Source organism: Dendronephthya gigantea, unplaced genomic scaffold (genome assembly GCF_004324835.1).
Source record: "Dendronephthya gigantea isolate DGI-Jeju-01 unplaced genomic scaffold, DenGig_1.0 000061F, whole genome shotgun sequence".
Taxonomy (NCBI): domain Eukaryota; kingdom Metazoa; phylum Cnidaria; class Anthozoa; order Malacalcyonacea; family Nephtheidae; genus Dendronephthya; species Dendronephthya gigantea.
In genome coordinates this window covers 1,006,477-1,024,383 of record NW_021163071.1, presented here as the reverse complement: position 1 = coordinate 1,024,383, position 17,907 = coordinate 1,006,477, and the positions used below count along the sequence as shown (strand labels likewise).

The window sequence follows — 17,907 nt, the reverse complement described above, 5'->3', positions numbered from 1 at the left end:
TTAAAGATATTGCGCTTGAGAATAACAAGCTTCATCATGAAAAACGCTGCCCAATGTGAAATCATGCTCACTGGCTCAGATATAATTTTCATGGCACAAATGATCACGGTGAGAAGTGTAAACCGTGCGAAAATATGTTTTTCTTACTGTAAACGATATTTATTTTTTGTGAAGAAGTGGGAGGAATCTATTAAATTCACTAAACTCGCAAAATATGGTAAAAATACGTTCCAATGGTTGGGTTAGTTATTGCATGTCATGTCAGCCAGTGTGCGTGATATTTCATGTGCCAATCAATGTGCCAATCTGTATCTTATTAATCAATATTCAGTATATAATATTCAGTATATTTGTGAGCCATAACTGCATATGCACCATGTGCAAGATAGACTGATATTTACAAGCCCACTGGCAGCCAGGGGCAGATTAGCCATTGGTTGGAGGTTACCAATTAACGACCAACTGCTTACCCTAGTATGACAAATCAGTATGACAAATAGCAATCCCATATAAAAACCTGTTCAAAAGTGGTGGGACTAGAACAAGAACTAATAATAATGCAGATTTCACACCCAACATAGAATTTTATAGTATATCACTAGACACTAGACACCTATCCGACTGACATATGCCATATGATATCTCTAAACGTAAACTATAGATTGATGTATCACTTGATGTATGTTTATATTTCAAAAATTATAGTGAGTTCTAGTGCGGCACAATGGCTAATACCAGACCAAAACAGCCTGTTACTTCAAACAAAAACATTGGTGAACTTACATTCAAGACAAAACACAACTCATTTGCATGTATCGAGAACTCAATATAATGATAATGGGATCAACAAAGCTGATAACTCAGGTGTCTTAGAAGAGCTAAATGGAGTTGGGGAGTTGGGGTTGTACTCTGAAAATCATGCACAAGAGTTTGAAGGATTACCAAGTGTAAAGAAAAAAAGAAGTCAGAAGAAGAATGATAATTTTATTGATGAAGCAGCCCGACTTGCAGAAATTGATGCATATCTCTTTTGTGGAAATGTAAGACAGCCTGGTACATCGACTATGACAGAGTTTCCTTTATGCATACCAATTGCAGGCATGCAATGAGAATGATCAACTTCTCAGGAGGGTACTTAAACTCTCCTGACGAACTCCTTCTAAAGGCAGTTGTTATACCACATTTGATGTAAAGTTGTTTGAAGATGCTGCCACGCTGCTCCATGGTTATATTAGAGGATGGGCTATGACTTTCTCATATCTTTCATTTACAGGTAGATGGAGCAATAGAGGTCTTCAACCGATGCAGGCGCAAAGGACACAAGTTTGACATTTCTACATTCAATAAAATCCTCCATGGTCTTGCAGCTAAGAAACGAGTTCTGGACTGTCAGGTTTTCTTTCACAATATGGCTGGAGATAATGTCAAGCCTGACATACAGACATATGCTGCAATGCTGGATCTTTATGGACAGTTTAAAGATGCGAAAATGATAAAAGAAATATGTGCTAAAATGAATAGCCAGGTATAAACAGACAGATAGATGAACAAACCAACCTTCTCCTTAGGTCCAAGGTTATCAAATAGATTGAAGGCCATTTTAGTAAGAGTGAATACCGGATGCCTATGCTTAAGTACTTCAAACTGACCTCCTGATGTCCTTAAAGTCGCATTTTTCTGTTTAAAATGACATCCGTGCTCCATAAAGACATTCAAATATCTTCCTCTATAGGGTCATAACATAAAAAAGATCTTCAAGAAATCCATTTTAACAAGGGAACAAGCGAAACGCATACTAGAAGCCATACGGATGGTCTACCCAAATTATGAGGCTGAAATATGTATGGACACACGTTCGACCTACATTTCACCTTTAGTGCAATCTCTCCATGAAGAAAATAAGAAAAATATAGAGTATAATGTACCTGAAACACTTGTGAGAGAAGTTATGGAGAACTTCGAGCAACAGTTGGAACAAGAGAGAGTCGGGTTTGGGACCATAAAATCGGTGGAAAAGAAAAAAGACGTGATGAAAAGCAGCGAGGATAATCACAAGGGTTTTGATGAGATACAAACAAAATGGAAACAGCGACTAACCTCTGCTATTGAACGAGAAATTGAGCTGGTTAAGGCGGGAAATACAGGTGGAAATTCAACACTACTTTTCGTGTTCCTGGGGTTTAAGAAAAATATGAATATGTTAAAAGAGTTGGGTTTAAGAGAAACACGCTTTCTTTTAGCAACAAAACATTCCAATACTGTTTCAGCGTTTTTATGACAAAAAGCTAGAGCACCCGGAGAAAATCGTGTTCGCTAATAGAGTCAAGTTGTTGCTTGCATGTGTAGAAATAGGTCGCGTTATTTCTCAACCATTTATATGCACGCGTTAATACGATTATACTACTCATTTTTGAAACACCATAAGAGTATGAAGAATGCATAAATAAAGCATGACCAGAAAGCGCAAGTTAAGAAGGCAAAGCGCGAACTGTTAGTCTGTACTGTGTCTGTAATTTCGTTTCGCTTTCAACAAGACTCCTAAAATAAGGCATTGTTCTTGCAAGCACTAACCACTATATATGATAGCACCCTAAACATCTCCGAACTGCATAATTCCACTTCGACAAGAAGCTAAGTCATGCATTTCCTGTTTGGTTTACATCTAGATAACAAACGAAGTAAAACAGGACCATTTACACGAATAATGGTACCGTGTGAGGAGTACGCTGCACTCGCAGTCGAGACGATAACTGGACCAGTATGCAGCCAGTCGTACGGAGCACCACTGAACTATCTCTGTTGGCTTGTTGGAACACAAGTTTATAATAGGCACGCCGTTAAACATAAAGAAAAATCCGGCGTTGTTGATAAAGTATGTTAGATAAATGTAACTAAAGACAGAAAGATTAACCGTTTAGCTATAAGTGCTCAAGGGCTAGGTTATGCAAACTCTGCTTATATTTAATAGCGCGGGTGATGCAGATTTCATTTCGACTACCACCACCTCTCGCTGGACAATTGCCCTCGTGTTTGGTTAACCTGATAGACTTACTGCATTACTCCAGGTTCCTCAATTGTAGCAGTATAGTGGTAGTTAAAGTAAAATCTGAATCTTGCTCATGTTACCGCGATCCATTGCACCATATCAAATTTACACAGCTTATTCTTTTATTCATTTTTTTTGTTGATCTTTTACCGTTTATGCTAAACACGGTTCGTACAACTTGCCCTAGACAGCTGCATAAATATCATGGTCAAACCCTTGCCTAACTAATTTCCCATCGTATTGTATTTTTCTCGTTTAAGATCAGAGTTATGTACGAGCAATTTGCAAGACTTGCTTGCGATCCCGAGGCATGTAAAACGATGAATCCGAGGGAGATGTGGTTACAACTGGAAAAATCGACGCCTTATGAAGGTTCAATATACTGTGATATTACACCATGGCCTACCTCGATTAGAGTATTGGTAAGCAGAACGAAACTCGGCTACTACCCCATTACTACTTAAATTTAAATTTTTATCCAAAGGTGTAGTATAAAATTTATAACCTGCATATAACGAAACCCAGGGGAAAACCATACGCAGCCCAGCAAACAATGTTGGTTCGTAAGGTTACGTCATTGTATCAGTGTATTATAATAACATCATTGTATCATGTTATTATAATAGTAACACTAATACAATGACGTAACCTTACGAACGAACCAACATTATTTGCTGGGCTGCCTATGAGGAAACCTGTGCATTCAATTTATATGTGGCAACTCGTTTTAGGTTGGTTGTACGCTGATTGACATGCTTATCAGAGAATGTGAGACAGACGCAAATATGTTCAACCACAAGAAAGAGAAGATCACTCCTGCTTTCTTCCATACCTATGAATACGAACACACCACGGTATCAGGTTATATCAAGGCACATCCGAGTGTAATACAACTGTATCAAAAACATGTCAGTAATTGTGGAGATATCTCACAACCTGCCAGTAAACTGCCAATGTTAATTCCCTCCAGACCGTGGACCTCAATCACTGATGGTGGACACTTGGTGTTCTCCGGTAAAATATACTGAAGATAATGCTTAATTCACAAAAAACCTCTATAAAAACTCTTTATTCCAACTAGCCAATGTCAATAGAGTGTTGTGTTATCATTTTAGTTCAGTTAGCACGAGGTCAAGACAAAACAGCAGAAAATCTCACCGCTTTGGAAGAAGCTTGCCAGGCGTCGAAACTGAACACGATATATGACAGCCTTAATTGTCTCGGGCTGTGCGGGTGGAGAGTAAATGGCAAAATACTTGATTTAATGATTGATATATTTAACGATAAAGGAAATGAGCTACTAGAGATCCCAGGACCTGATTTACCGAAAATACCAGAGTTCAAGCCTGAGTTAGTATTCGTTTATTTTACTAACTCCTAAAAAAAATATAATCTCGTAACCTGCTGAAAGCATGTAACGCATTAAGAACTTGAAGATGATGTATGTTATCATTTTCAGGTTAAATGATCACCCAGAGTTATACACAGCTTTTCTTAAGGAGAAAACCAATGCAAAGAAAGAGTTACACGAGGCGCATGCGCTGAGAATGGCTATGTTGTACCATCTCTCTGTGGCAAATCATGTCCGAGAGAGGACTTTCTGGATGCCATGCAACTTGGATTTCCGCGGCAGGGCATACCCAATACCACCCTATGGCAGTCATGTAGGTGGGTATCACTGTCCCCCCCCCCTCATCAATAAGCAGACTTCTAACCTGTCCTCCCCCCTCATCAATAAGCACACTTCTAACCTGTCCTCCCCCCCTCATCAATAAGCACACTTCTAACCTTTCATCCGCCCATCATCAAAAAACACACTTCTTACATGTGACTAATGCTAAATTATGATCAAACGTACTACACGAGTTAAACTGAGCTAACCAGCTGTGACACACATTTGCACGCACAGAAGAAAAACATTCCTGATGTAATTTTCGTACATAGGTGACGACTCTACACGGGGTGTTCTCCAGTTCTCCAGAGGAAAACCTCTCGGGCCCAAAGGCCTGGACTGGCTGAAAGTTCATTTGGTCAATTTACATGGAAAGTTGAAAAAAGCTTCATTGAAAGAACGAATTGACTATGCCGATAAACTATTAGACGAAATTCATGACTCAGCTGATTATCCACTCACGGTATCGTATAAAAATTAGTGAATATATAAGAACGTATACTATTATTTCTATTGCAAAAAGCTTTATTATATCGCTGAACTGTGAAAAAGACAAATATATGTCATACTTAAAATGATGTTTCAAAAGGAAACGTAATTATAGTGGATAGTTTATCAACTTTTTGATAGACAGCTAGCTACTTTTACGGCCATTTTCCATCAATGTACAAGTATAATTTTGCAAATGACATAGGCAGATTTTTCAGCTCTAAATCCGTCATTCCAGGGTAATCGATGGTGGCAAACGGCTGATGAGAAATGGCAGGTGTTAGCGACATGTATGGAGATATCAAAGGCGATCCGTTCTGGTGATCCGGAGAACTTCATTTCTCATCTGCCAGTTCAGCAGGATGGATCGTGTAATGGTCTACAGCATTATGCTGCGTTAGGTCGCGATGAATATGGCGGGAAACAAGTGAATGTGCTTCCTTCAGAAAGACCTGAGGATGTTTACTCAGAAGTAAGATGAATAAGTGGTTTTTGTTGAGCGAAACAAGTCGAACTTTCGGAAGCACTTTCTCACTCTTTCTGAAGCATGCAATTGGCTTTTCTCACGATGACGTTTTGGGGTACTTTCAATTCTCTGAAATGGGTTTAAAAATTATGTTTAAACATCAAAAGCAATTTTTTTAGAATAAACAGACCATTTGAAGAATAAATTCAGCCTAAAATTAAAGACAGTCGCCGTTACCAAGTCTTAACGCTCACGGTTTTTGAAAAAAGTACCCCAATAATGGCGGCATATTCGTCATCGTGAGAAAGGCTAATTGGAGTGAAATTATTCATTTTTTGGATATTTGCAACAGACAACTCCATAGTGAATAGATCTGCATTCACTGAACACAATGTCACCGCTCTTGTAAATTTCAGGTTGCGAGGTTGGTGGAGAAGATGTGTGAACGCGATGCGGCAAATGGGGTGGAAATTGCGCAGCAGTTAGTTGGTAAAGTCAGTCGTAAGGTGGTAAAACAGACTGTTATGACTTTGGTCTATGGCGTGACCTTTGTTGGGGGTCGTAGACAGATCAGTGGACAACTGGATGATCTTGGACTGGCTCCCAGCGTGGTGTGGAAAGGTTCATCTTACCTTACAAGAAATGTGTTTGCAAGCATCAGAGAGATGTTCCATGCTGCTAAAGATATCCAGGTGTGGTTGTTAACTGTCATCTATTTGGTTAGAATATGAAAACGTTTGAAAGGGTATTTTACTTTTCTTACAACACAAATGGCTAAATATAAGTTGATCCTAAAGAAAAATAAAATAGCTCTAAACGGATTGCACAGATTCGCCTTAACAGAGATATTGATTGACCAACTTCGTACCAAACTCTTGAAAGATAAGGGGCGGAAGTATGGATAAAGACATGTTTGTTACTACAGCGGCCGAGTGGCCGTTTGATACAACTTTTTTTTATATGTCCAGTTATATTGATTGGCTCTATCAGTTCGAAAATATCCACCTTCAAAAAAAGATATCAATTCACCATTTCATCCCTAATTTTTAGGACTGGTTTACGAGCGCTGCAGCTCAAATCGCATTAAGTGGTCATTGCGTTGATTGGATTACCCCACTTAATCTTCCCGTGATGCAATCTTACCATAGAATGACCAAACGTGAAGTAAGAACTCCACTTCAGCACATCAAAATCCGTGTACCTGGCCGAGAAATGTTACCAAACCTCGAAAAACAAAAGGGTGGATTTCCACCGAACTTTATACATTCACTGGACTCATGTCATATGATGCTGACTGCGCTACATTGTCAGAAGCATGGTCTGACTTTCACGTCTGTCCACGATAGTTTCTGGACCCACGCAGCTGATGTGGACACAATGAATAAGGTAAAAGGGATGGCAAAAACTTGATCTTTTCTGCCTTTCCTTTTCTGAATCTCACTAGAGCCTTATTCTCACGAGTAAATGTACACTGTTATTCAAACACTTCTTAAAATCAATTCCCGATACTTATAGATATGTCGAGAACAATTTGTCTCCCTACACCGTCAGCCCATCCTTGAAGATCTGCGCAACCATTTCGTTAAGAAATTTGGAAAGAAAAGGTAAGTAGCGATTATCTGACATATTTCATTCTTAGAATGCAAACTATAGCAGTGCTTTGCATTACCCGCATTTCTAATGCTGCCCGCGCCGATCGCTCCCTAATTTTGAAACGCCAGTGGAGGTAGGTGCTTTGCTGCATTCCTAAATTCAAAACCAATCGACAAACTTATCTTGCATCATAAACCTGGCCCGAAAATACCTCAGGTGCTTTAAAGATGGTTTCATATTTTACTAGGATGCGTCGACCATTAAAAAATTCAACCCGTGACGAGGTTCATTTCGGCCCACTTCCGGAACGCGGGTCGCTTGATCTCAACGAAGTACTTCAATCAACGTACTTCTTCAGCTGAGGTCATCCTACAATAATAACGATCTTGGTGTAATGCTTCGTAATGGAGTTCCTGAATGAACCATCTGATATACTGAAAATGACGCGCCTGTGAAAACATCAACGAAAGTCACCATGGTACATGGTCAAATGTTTAACGTGGTTCAATCTTATGGTCAAAGAACCTGGTGACACTAAAAATATCTCACAAAGAACTGGAAAACGTAAATTAGCTTGCGCCGATGAACTTTGAATTAGAATGTATTAGAATACAAATAAGGTGTTCAGTGCATACAATAAATAAACAGTAAGTTGCATGGAAATTAATAAAATAATCATAGCGATATTATATAGCGCTGTGCGTTCCTAACTACGTTAAACAAAGCCTGACTTCTGCCATATACCAACCTCATTTTCAAACGTTTTCCTCTGCGGAACAAAGATTTTAAAACTGGTCAATGTGCTGAAATTAAAGAAACGACAATTGAAAATTTGCTTGGTTAGAAAAGTTTTTTTAATTGAATTGTGACCAGTTTCTGTTTCAAAGAGGAAAACATTGTGAAGAGGTTTGGTGATACACAATATTAGTTGTTTTCTGTAAGATCACAAACAGTCGAGAGCAGAATTGATTACATTCTACTATTCAAGGCTAAGCCTTCATCTTGTGTAAGAGATTCAAGTGCTAACAGGTGCTAATACTTTTTTGTCTATTTTGTGATTTTTGTTTGGTGTGCGGTTTTAGAGCTTGGACACATCAGCTATAGACTACTACCACTGTTCACTGCATTATTCACATCAAATGCAGGTCGTTATTTGCTGCTAGAAATACTTCCCAGTCTATTTGGTCGTGCTATTTTTGTTTACTGTATTATTCGTAGTCATAGTGGTAACTATGCATGGTTTTGTGGTACATTTTTCGGTTGCCTTATCTCCACCCAAGCCCTGCTTTACACAACTTGTGCCGCCATGTTGAGGTTCGGGTTTATCACATTTTCGAGACCGTGCCCGCTCACCCATACCACAAGTTACACTACATGAAGACCAAGCACCCCAATCACTGTAACCACCATTTACTGAAAGAATACCAACGAAAATATGTCAAAAATAGCATAAAACTGTGTCCAACTGCGTTTTCAAACACTTAATCTTGCAAATTTTTATTCATAGGTTTTAAGGATTTCAGACGAGGTTCGGATATTACCCTCTTACTTTTAATTAAGCTAACTTCGATAAATATGAACCCTTTTTATCCGTCAAGAACTAACCTGGACATGGTTTGTTACTGCACTTTCTATCCTCCTTAGCAACGCCTTTACAATCCGCCCCACCATACTGTGGCGAAGGATTGTTACACATACGTTCCCTAGATTGTATACCATCACCACAAGACGCACTGCACGGACCAAAAGGGAGCCATTCACTAAATTGGCCATTTACTAAAACAATTAGAAAGGTGGTTTATTGGTGGGCGTCATTTTTGCAGGTGATTCAAGTGGGGTCAGCCTCAAATGCCGTGCTGCACAGGAGTTATTTCATGATACAAAATTGCATATGTTTGCTATGAAGAATGACGCTAACACAAGCCTAAAGCCCGTTTACATTTATGTTGGATTTTCTTGTTTTGTTAGATGTGAACGAGTAATGTGTACGACTACGAATGCTCTGGTGCCAGTTATTCAAAGCTAGGTTAGTTAGCGCTATAACCGGCCTGGGTTAAACTTTAATCCAGTGACAGTGTTTTAGTTTTTGTGTTTCTGGACCACTGTTCGTTTTAAAACTTTAGAAAATATGACTTCCATCGGTCTAGAAAAAATTCATGAAAAAAGGTTCTCAACTTTGTAAACAAGCGAGAAGAAAACTTAATGTAAAGATTTCCTTTAACCCAGGGTTAAGCTAACCGGCTTTTGTTACGGTGTTTTGAACCAGCCCCTGACGCGTACGAGCTCCTATTTGAACATCCGTCATTTCACTCGTTCATAGCTATCTGTCAAAAGACGAAAATCGCACAAGTGTAAACGGGCCTTGTAATGGAAGCAGATTAACCTCGCAAGCCAGGAAGGCAAAATGTGACAGATGTCGGTTAAACAAAAATGCTGATGCTACAGTTAGTGATGATACAGGAAACCGAGTAACTGGCACTACCAAATGCAAGTCGGGTGAGGGTCTGACAAATAACGGATCACGGATGATATATTGTAATTTAACCCAGTGTGGATTTGATGGTCATATGTCACTTTACATAAATTTACATACGTTTACACGTAAACCCAGCTGTGCTCATTACGATCATAAAAAGCGTCCCTTTGTTTAATAAATGGCGTCTCTTTATTGTGCTGGCAGCATCGCGCAAATGATACCGGTAGTCGCTATGCACTTGAGCATACCTTGCGCAGAGGCGTAAAAATCTCGATTTAGGGAGGCACAAGCCTCCAAAACATAATAATAAAAAGGGCAATTTTTATCACACAAAAGAGAACGTTTGAAAATTTCTTTTTTTAGAGGGTGGGGCACGTGCTTCCTGTAGGCTGTGCTTCGCGTGTTGTTTGAGGTGGAAAAATAGACATGCCAGACTTTTGACCTGAAAACCCAGGTAACATAAAAACAACTTGTTTCCCTATTTTCATTGAATGTCAGGGACAAAATTTCTGTAATATTCGTATTGTTGAAATTATATATTCATTAGCATATTGGTAGAGATCTGAAATAACATGCTAATATATATTATGCAGGAGAACAGCATTATGCGATCAAACATATTCATTAACTTCTCAACAGTTATTAAACAAACCAGGGTATTGAACAAGGGATATCTTTTGAAGAATTATATGGCTAGAATATCATATTTTAATTTTTATGCACATCTTCATTTGATCATTAGGGTACTGCAGTTTATTTCACCTCAATGTGAGAGTAATATATAGACCCCCACAAATTCCCTCCTTTTCATAGCTAGATTAAATTTTAATCTTCTAACCACAAGACCACAAGCTTAGTTTCAGACATCAATCCTTACTTGGACATGGCTTGGTACCGCACTCCAATGTTTCTATTGCTACTCCAAGCCGGGAACAGTTTTGACCAAAATAATTAGGTATTGGGTTTGTACACGTTCGTGTCCGGGACCTCGCCCCACCTCCACATGTTGCAGAACAAGCTGTGAACTCTGACCACTCACTGTAACCACCATGAACTGTATAAAACAAACAGTCATTCACATTATCCACATCTGTATCAATTTAATACCAATTATTTCATTACTAGTAATATCTACTTAGTAGAGGAAGGGTAATGTTAACGACCCAGCTTGTAATGCACCCAGATGTGCCCTACTTGTGTATTTTACTATACACTAGATGCTTTTACACATCAGTGAAAGAGTATGAGAATAAGTTGAGGCTGATTTGAGGTCAAAACAATAGTGAAAGTGCACTAGAATTTCATGATTTCTGATTATTCCACAATTTCAAACAATTCATTTTGTTTTAATATATATATATTTCAGTTAAGTTGATGGTGGTTGGTTCTGAATTAGTAGGTGCATGGTCCTTGAAGAGTTTTTTAGTAGGCAGATGGAAATCTTGCAATAGCAGCAACTTCCCCAACTTCCCCGGTTACTCATGTGGTCCTGCATGGACCCTTGTGCTCCTATCTTTATAACTTACAGGCTGTTGACATGACCTAGGCAGGCCTTGTCAACTAGGCTACCTTGCCAACTGCTGTTTTTTTTTGTAATTTTCAAGCAAAACTGTTAAATAAATGTCAAGTCCAGCAGGGCCTAATTTAATACATATTTCAAGGGATATGCAATATATGTCATTCAACATCTAACAAAATATTCAATTAGGACATCATCAATAGTTAAGTTGAGAGTATAATATTTTTAAAATTACCTATGAAAACACTTTTGCCTATAACATACACACAATACAGAACAGCAACACCAATAAAGCACCATGTCAATAATATACCAGTTCCTCTTCTTTGAAAACTCAACATCCCTAATGAAATTAACCATATTAAATCTGCTTTGCTAAAGAGTGTTGGATCTTGCTGGTTGTACTCGCATCTGACAGTTTGGCTTTCTAGTATCATGTTTGGGATTATTTAAAACATTTACTGGAATATATATACCCCCATACGTATGCCCTTTCTCTCTGCAAATGAATATTTGCAATTAACTCTAACATTACTTGGTGACTAGCAACAAGCAAATACTAAATGAAAAAAAAATGTATTATGATTGCTATAAATCCGAGTGCCAGGTAGTGTTGTGCTACATAGGCAGTCAATAAAAAAGGCTAATATTTGTTAATTGATCACACATTGCATACTGACAATAAAAGTTATCATGAACATAACGCTAATAAGAATACATACCTCTAGCAATGAATATGAAATTTACCTTTTAATACCAAGTACAGATCAGCGAATAAGGCACAAAATTCCTTTAAAACTCATCGTGTAAACATTCCACGTTGGCACATATCAATCTTATTGTCACAATTAATCACATAATTTGCACATTAGCATAGTAGATATAGGGCAAATATCATGTTAATTTATGCTGGACAGCAGTGCGTTTAATAAACGTATTCATAAACTTCGCGACAGCCAGAGACTCAGAGTATTGAATTAAAGATTTCTTTTGTGTGAATTGTTTTGGCTACAATTTGATGTCTTATTATAATTTTTACGCGCGCCTTTATTTCATTGGACAACACACTAAAAGAAATATCAACAAAAACAGCGGGGTGGAAGTACATTTTTAGAATCCCTGGTTCAGACAGATTGAAGTTAATCCCGGTTTGAAACAGCCGCTTCAATATCCGCTCCAGAACGTCACGAAATTAAGTTTGACAAGACGGCAATTTATTACTCGTTTTATTCATTAGCTTTATTTCGTTTAAATTTAAAATTTCACTTCGTTATTGAATCATTTTTTTTTATTCAAGCTTTGAGTCTTCTGAGAAAAATCTTCCAATAAAATTAGAAATAATCCGAACTTAACTCAATAACTATAATAATGAATAATAGATGAAGTACATCACGCGACCACTGCTATAATAACGCAGACTCAGGTTTACAGCGTGCTTTACAGCTGAGTTTACTCATTTTCGTGTAGAAATGGCGTCGCAAAATCGTGTAAATGGTCCCGATTCTCTTCCTGCTAACGGCACAGAACAGCAACGGGCGGACTTATTTCAAAACCTTGAGAAGCTTATTGCCTCAGCCGTTTCAATATGCAGATTAGACGGTTCTGTCCAATGTCAAATTGGCGGGTTAATAACAGTTATCGAAGAGCTCCAAAGACTCCTTCGTCACAGCTTTGCAGGTATAGTTTGAATGAAAAGAAATGTTTTTAGATAAGCTATGCAGTGATGGCATTTATTTTCTAAGTTAAAGCATACGCGTATGCTAAATTATCCATATCAGTGATAATGACATGTTGATCTTTTAACTAAAATAAATAATCTCTAATAAACATCTTCCCACTGAGCGCTATAGACTAACTGGAAGAATATACGTATGTTTTCTTAATATGTGACAATTTTGATATGAATACAAAAAAGAAGACGGAAATGAGTCAGTGTTTGACAACACTATGTCACATTTATTGACTTCACTAACATTCTGTTGGCATTTACATATATTTTGAAAGAAAATTTTAGCCAATAATGTAAGAAACTGAATCATTACAGTATTATAAATTTATATACTGAAAATTATACACCAGATTAAACACTACTATGCTTCTAAACGAACATGCACTAGGTTGTTGTAATCAGGGGCCAGTTGTTCAAAGTTAGGTCAGCTCTAACCCTGGGTTAAATTATAATCATGTGTTTTAGTTCACATGCTTCTGAACCACTGTTCGTTTTAGAACTTTGTAAAGAAGCAATTGTAAAAAATGTAAAGATTTGCCTTAACCCAGCTTAACCATTTTAGTACTTTAGCAATAACAAAGGAAATTTCTGCTGCCAAGAGATTGGGTGCATTTAAATAGCTGTACAGGTTGAAGAGATTTTTTTAAAATAATCTTGACATGAAGAACAGTTCATGAACACAAGACATTTTGTTGAAGAGTTTTTCTACATTTATTTTGTTGGAATTTAAATTCTTTTTCACATTGGATCAGATTGCACTGCTTACTTGGCCATAGTTTGTATGAAAATATTACCATTTATTGTTGATTTCACATAACTTTTCAAAGCGTGGTTGCAAAGTTCGTTGCGATGTTCGCAATTAAGGCCGTTTTCCACTTCAGCCGTATCGTAGCGAAACGTAGCGTATCTCATTGTTTTAAAGTCGTTAGTTCTGGTCGAATACTTCGGAAACAAAGAAATACGTTACGTTACGTTACAATACGGTTGAAGTGGAAAACAGGCCTTACGTTTTGATTGTTCGAAGTTCAAAACAAACTTTGAAGGTCAATTTCATAAACAATTTGAAAATACCTTTTCAAATAGAACTTAGTCAACTTACTAAAACAGTTTTCTTTTAATTTGAAATGGTCTTATCTTATGCAGTTACATTGATAAGTCATAGTTTACAATATATTTTAATGCTTCGTATTGAACTTCGAACATTCGAAACATAATTGCGAACTTCGCAATGAACTTCGCCACCACGCTTTGAAAAGTTATGTGAAATCAACAATAAGAAAACAATCTTGATCCCAATTTATTCAAATTTTACCATTTGCAAATGAGCAAAATGTTGCCTTTAGTTCACTAAAGTGATAAACTTTAGACAACTAATTGTACCTTGTTAATAATTCCCATTTACAAATGATCTCATGAATAATTTCCACTATATATATTTCATTGTTAAGAAATCAGAAGATTGGAACGAAATCTAGAAGATCAAGAACACACATTCACTAATAACATCACAAATCTACACTATCATGTTAATGAAGTGCAAGCAACTGTGGAATCTTTAGAATGGTTAGATATAATTTAACAATCTTATAAAACCTTTGGCAAAAATATTCTGTTTTTTTGCAGACATTTGCAAGATGCAGTTAAATTCAAAGGTTCCTTTTTAATTTGACAATCCATTTTGCAAAATTGGACTTTCAAACTTTGCCAAAAATCTATGAACATCTTTAGAAGATTAAATTATCTTCTTTATCTTAATCATCTACTACTAGCAGAACCTCTGTTAGAAACAAGTAAATAAAATAACTTGGTATTGAGCAACAAAATGTACTGAAAATTGTCAACTTTTTTCATTAGATATGTGAGAGATACATTAGGTGATTTACCAACATTTACACTGTACATTTACACTGTACATTTCCATTAGTGATTTTGAAGAAGCTCAGAGGTCAAGAGAAACAAGCAGTGCTATTGAGCAATGCAGTCAAAATGAAACAGAACCTGATGATTCATCACAAATCTCTTTAATGGAAGAAAGTTATGGCTATGGCGAAGAATTAGATGGTGGATCTATACCAAATAATGTAAACTATCCATTGGAAAACACAGGTAAAGATGAAAGTTTTGCAGGTATTGTGATGTCAGTATTTACATTACTCAGTTCAGTATTTGGGAAGATGTTGAAAAAGTCCATGGACATTCTTAAGCCTTGTAACACTGACCTACTAGAATGCTGTTAGTATCCTTTCTGCAACAAAACTACAAAGAAAACCAAACCTACTGGCCATTACAGGTCCCTACATTGTGCTTTTTGACTTTTACTTTTAAGCTAAACAACAATTTTTTCATAGCTTCGAGTGAGAAAGATGAAGGACTTATCACCATGCCAGATTCAGACACTACAATGGATGTTACCAATGAAACTGCCAAAAGTACGAATCAAACATCACTGGGTGGTGAAGATGCTGTGACAGATGATGTGAAAGATTACGTAAAAGAGGATGTGAAAGATGATGAGAAAGATGATGAGAAAGATGGTGTAAAAGATGATGTAAATGATGATGTAAAAGATGATGTGAAAGATGATGTTAAAGATGATGAGAAAGGTGCTGAAAAAGGTGTTAACAATAGCCAAGGTCCATTGCCAAGTCTGGATAAAGAAGCTGAGGTGAAAGAGGACAAAAAAAGGGCTGACAATTGCGAAAAACCGTTGCCAAGTTTGGACAAAGACGTGGTTGAAAAAGAAAGTGAAAGAAGTTCTGACAATGGCCAGGTATCTTCGCTATGTCCCAATGACGAAACTGGCGAGGAGGACAATGGAATTGGTGCCAGAAATGATCCTATACCATCAATTGTAAATGGAGGTACGAACGAACTAGAAGAATCACACGAAATACCATCATCATCATCGCCACCCTTACAGCAGGAGAACAACAATATATCAACATCACCGGACAAAGAAACTGGTACGAGTACAAGTTCAGAGCGGGAAAATGCACTTCGTGTACTCCGAAGTAACACTAATAACAAGTCGGATAGCCAAGAGCAAGTCACATCCGATAAGAAAACCAACCGTTCTTTCAGCAATAGATTTGAGGCGATAGAAACTCGTTCAAGTTCATCTACGAGTAAAGATCGGCAAGTCTATTCCACAAGCCCATTTGTAATCAGAAAGTCACCGAAAATACAAAGTTCAAAAACATTCCAAAGCAACTCATCGCCGAAAACAAGTCCTACCAAACAGGTTTTTCATAGAAGTCCTGTGAAAAACCAAAGAAGCCAACCGCGTGGCCAGTTATATCAAAGAAGCCTGACTAAACAAAATACATCGAAAATTACAAAAAAGAGTATGATGTCAAGAGAATCGTCGAGTAAAATGGCGCTGGTGAGCAAGATAGAAAGGAAAAGCCCTGTTGGCGTCAAACTTTCTCGAAAAGGTCCAGATAGCGGCTCCAAAAAGACCACAAAGATTATCGCAAAATCACATGTTAAAACTAAAAACAGTCCATTAAAGCAAAGAAGCGTTGTTAGCAAACGTCCAGCAAGCCCAACCAACGCAACAACAGACAAAGATTCGAAACGAGCCAGTGAGAGTTTTTCGAAAGAAACCGAGCAAAAAGATTCTATGTCTAAGAAAGTATCCTCAAAGCCTTCAAATGAAAACCCGATGGACAAATATATTGATTTGGATTTTCTCTTAAACGCGAACCAACTAATGAGTGAACTGGTGACGGACTCCAGTAGAGAGGAAGGGACATTAGACACTGCATCTGAGGCTGAAAGACGACATATTGTCGAATTAGCGAAGCTGTATCGACTTCGATTACGAATGGCAGCCAAGGAGGGCGATCTCCCTGTGGCGTTGATAAAGGGTCGCGAGTCATCCCTACCGAAGCCAGGTCAAGTCGACAGGCTGTTGCACAAAATGACTCGTGCAATGGTGATCAAAACACAGATCGCAAAATCGAAAGAGTCTGCAAAGAAGCACAAGCTAAGCGGAAACAGGCGAAGTATGGCAAGTCCTGCGAAGAAGAAAAGAGATTAGACATTTAGAAGTTCAAAAAATTACACATTGATATTTGTTGATAAACTGATAACATACGTTTAAACGCATGCGCAAAGTTGAATAATGCAAGGATATTTTAAGTGCAAATAGTCAATGAAGAAACACTAACATACCCAATCGGGCGCTTTGATATACTAGAAAAATAGAATAGACGATTCATTTAATTTGTACAGAGAGAACTTTTAGAGAAGTCTTTGAACTTTAAAGATGGTACTTTTAATATTGTAGTGGGCTTGAGATTATGTTTATAGCGTATGGTTTTTAATCCAAACGCTTGTTTAAATATCTTGTAGTTGCTATAAATAAAGTACAGTCGTTCGGATTGTTCTAGTAAATAGTAACGGTTTTACAGTTTACAATAGGGATATTTCATTGCAAATTTACGAGAACTTCCGCCTGCACGTGAGCTATTGAGCGTGCCATTTACATAATTATATACGATGGTCACAAAACGTTTTTGGAGCAGTGGCACAGCATGAAAATGGAAAAACTTCGTTTAACCTTTTTTGTTTCCATTTTTTTTAATTGCTGGGTTATTGAAAACCATTGACTTAGCATCAACATTTTACTGTTTATAAATTTTCGTTTGCGATGAGTCTTTTGTAAAAACGAATTTTGAACAGTCTGACTTCATGTTTAATATAGACAAGGACGGATTTTCAGCTCTGGAGTGCTCAAAGTTCAATGGAGGTGCACCCTTTTTTGAACTCTGAATATGCATTTTGCATGGGTCTTTTGGAATAGTTAACCTGAATTTCACTTTCTCTCCTACTAGAAAATATTGGAAATCATTAATAACAACATAATTTTGAAGTTCTATCTAATAATCCTCATAATCTTATCTTTGACAATTA

The 17,907-nt window shown here is 37.4% G+C and overlaps 3 protein-coding genes across 5 annotated transcripts; 2 read left to right on the top strand and 1 right to left on the bottom strand.

Moving 5' to 3' along the window:
- The first annotated feature begins 91 nt into the window (after positions 1 to 91).
- Positions 92 to 8,314, top strand: LOC114530220 (DNA-directed RNA polymerase, mitochondrial-like). Its single transcript, XM_028551800.1, has 15 exons — positions 92 to 217; positions 706 to 1,040; positions 1,274 to 1,525; positions 1,733 to 2,144; positions 2,667 to 2,872; positions 3,307 to 3,468; positions 3,778 to 4,060; positions 4,162 to 4,396; positions 4,506 to 4,714; positions 4,991 to 5,181; positions 5,446 to 5,679; positions 6,090 to 6,365; positions 6,724 to 7,059; positions 7,189 to 7,277; positions 7,514 to 8,314. The coding sequence occupies exons 1-15, from the start codon at positions 100 to 102 to the stop codon at positions 7,626 to 7,628; spliced, it is 3,453 nt and encodes a 1,150-aa protein (XP_028407601.1). The 5' UTR covers positions 92 to 99; the 3' UTR covers positions 7,629 to 8,314.
- LOC114530223 (mucin-like protein) lies at positions 7,850 to 12,238 on the bottom strand. Of its 2 annotated transcripts, none has more exons than XM_028551804.1 (5): positions 11,984 to 12,238; positions 11,497 to 11,604; positions 10,620 to 10,796; positions 8,872 to 9,042; positions 7,850 to 8,679 (listed from the first exon to the last, which is right to left on the bottom strand). In XM_028551804.1, the coding sequence occupies exons 2-5, from the start codon at positions 11,600 to 11,602 to the stop codon at positions 8,444 to 8,446; spliced, it is 690 nt and encodes a 229-aa protein (XP_028407605.1). In that variant the 5' UTR covers positions 11,603 to 11,604; positions 11,984 to 12,238; the 3' UTR covers positions 7,850 to 8,443. The 2 variants fall into 2 exon arrangements, with proteins under 2 accessions (XP_028407605.1, XP_028407604.1); XM_028551803.1 differs by having other exon boundaries at positions 12,009 to 12,237.
- On the top strand, positions 10,132 to 17,367 carry LOC114530222 (eisosome protein SEG2-like). 2 transcript variants are annotated; one of them, XM_028551802.1, is made up of 5 exons: positions 10,132 to 10,196; positions 12,729 to 12,938; positions 14,439 to 14,553; positions 14,915 to 15,096; positions 15,339 to 17,367. In XM_028551802.1, exons 2-5 carry the CDS (start codon positions 12,731 to 12,733, stop codon positions 17,030 to 17,032), a joined length of 2,199 nt encoding a protein of 732 aa, XP_028407603.1. In that variant the 5' UTR covers positions 10,132 to 10,196; positions 12,729 to 12,730; the 3' UTR covers positions 17,033 to 17,367. The 2 variants fall into 2 exon arrangements, with proteins under 2 accessions (XP_028407603.1, XP_028407602.1); XM_028551801.1 differs by lacking the exon at positions 10,132 to 10,196 and having other exon boundaries at positions 12,700 to 12,938; positions 15,339 to 17,366.
- Positions 17,368 to 17,907: the final 540 nt, after the last annotated feature.